General features: G+C 43.9%; 1 protein-coding gene across 1 annotated transcript in view; it reads left to right on the top strand.

The window, feature by feature from the left end:
* Positions 1-412, top strand: part of LOC119582372 (organic cation transporter protein-like) — a gene marked incomplete at its 5' end in the record, with an annotated part of 41,030 nt that overhangs the window by 6,860 nt on the left and 33,758 nt on the right. The window contains 1 exon segment of the mRNA XM_037930586.1: positions 159-343. Within this exon segment, the coding sequence (XP_037786514.1) occupies positions 159-343 (185 nt within the window).

Raw genomic sequence — 412 nt, 5'->3', positions numbered from 1 at the left:
ATTTAATTAATTATTAATGCTATTTATTACAGTGGACACATCCATACGGCATTAGTATTCAAACCCAGACGAGAGTGCCAATTCACATGCTTTGAACCATCAAATAATTCCAGTATTCAAATATATCAAAAGACCCATTTATTCCACTCTCTCCCAAGATTACTCATGGCTGATTGTGACCATGGCTCTGTTCGGGAAAATGACGATCACGGTGGCTTTCCAAATCGCGATTCTCTATTCTTCCGAACTCTTCCCGACGGAGGTGCGGAGTCGAGGCATCGGGACGTGTTTCATGCTGTCTCGAATCGGCTCCATCTGTTCGCCGTTCATCACGGATTTTCTGGTGAGGTTTGATCCTGGTTCTTTGGGTCTGTTTGGTTTGCGTGTGTCTCTGGTAGGCTGTGTGATTATA

This window comes from Penaeus monodon, chromosome 15, assembly GCF_015228065.2.
Source record: "Penaeus monodon isolate SGIC_2016 chromosome 15, NSTDA_Pmon_1, whole genome shotgun sequence".
Classification (NCBI taxonomy): domain Eukaryota; kingdom Metazoa; phylum Arthropoda; class Malacostraca; order Decapoda; family Penaeidae; genus Penaeus; species Penaeus monodon.
Note: the sequence above shows the minus strand (reverse complement) of the source record. Positions and strands in the feature narration are given on the sequence as shown.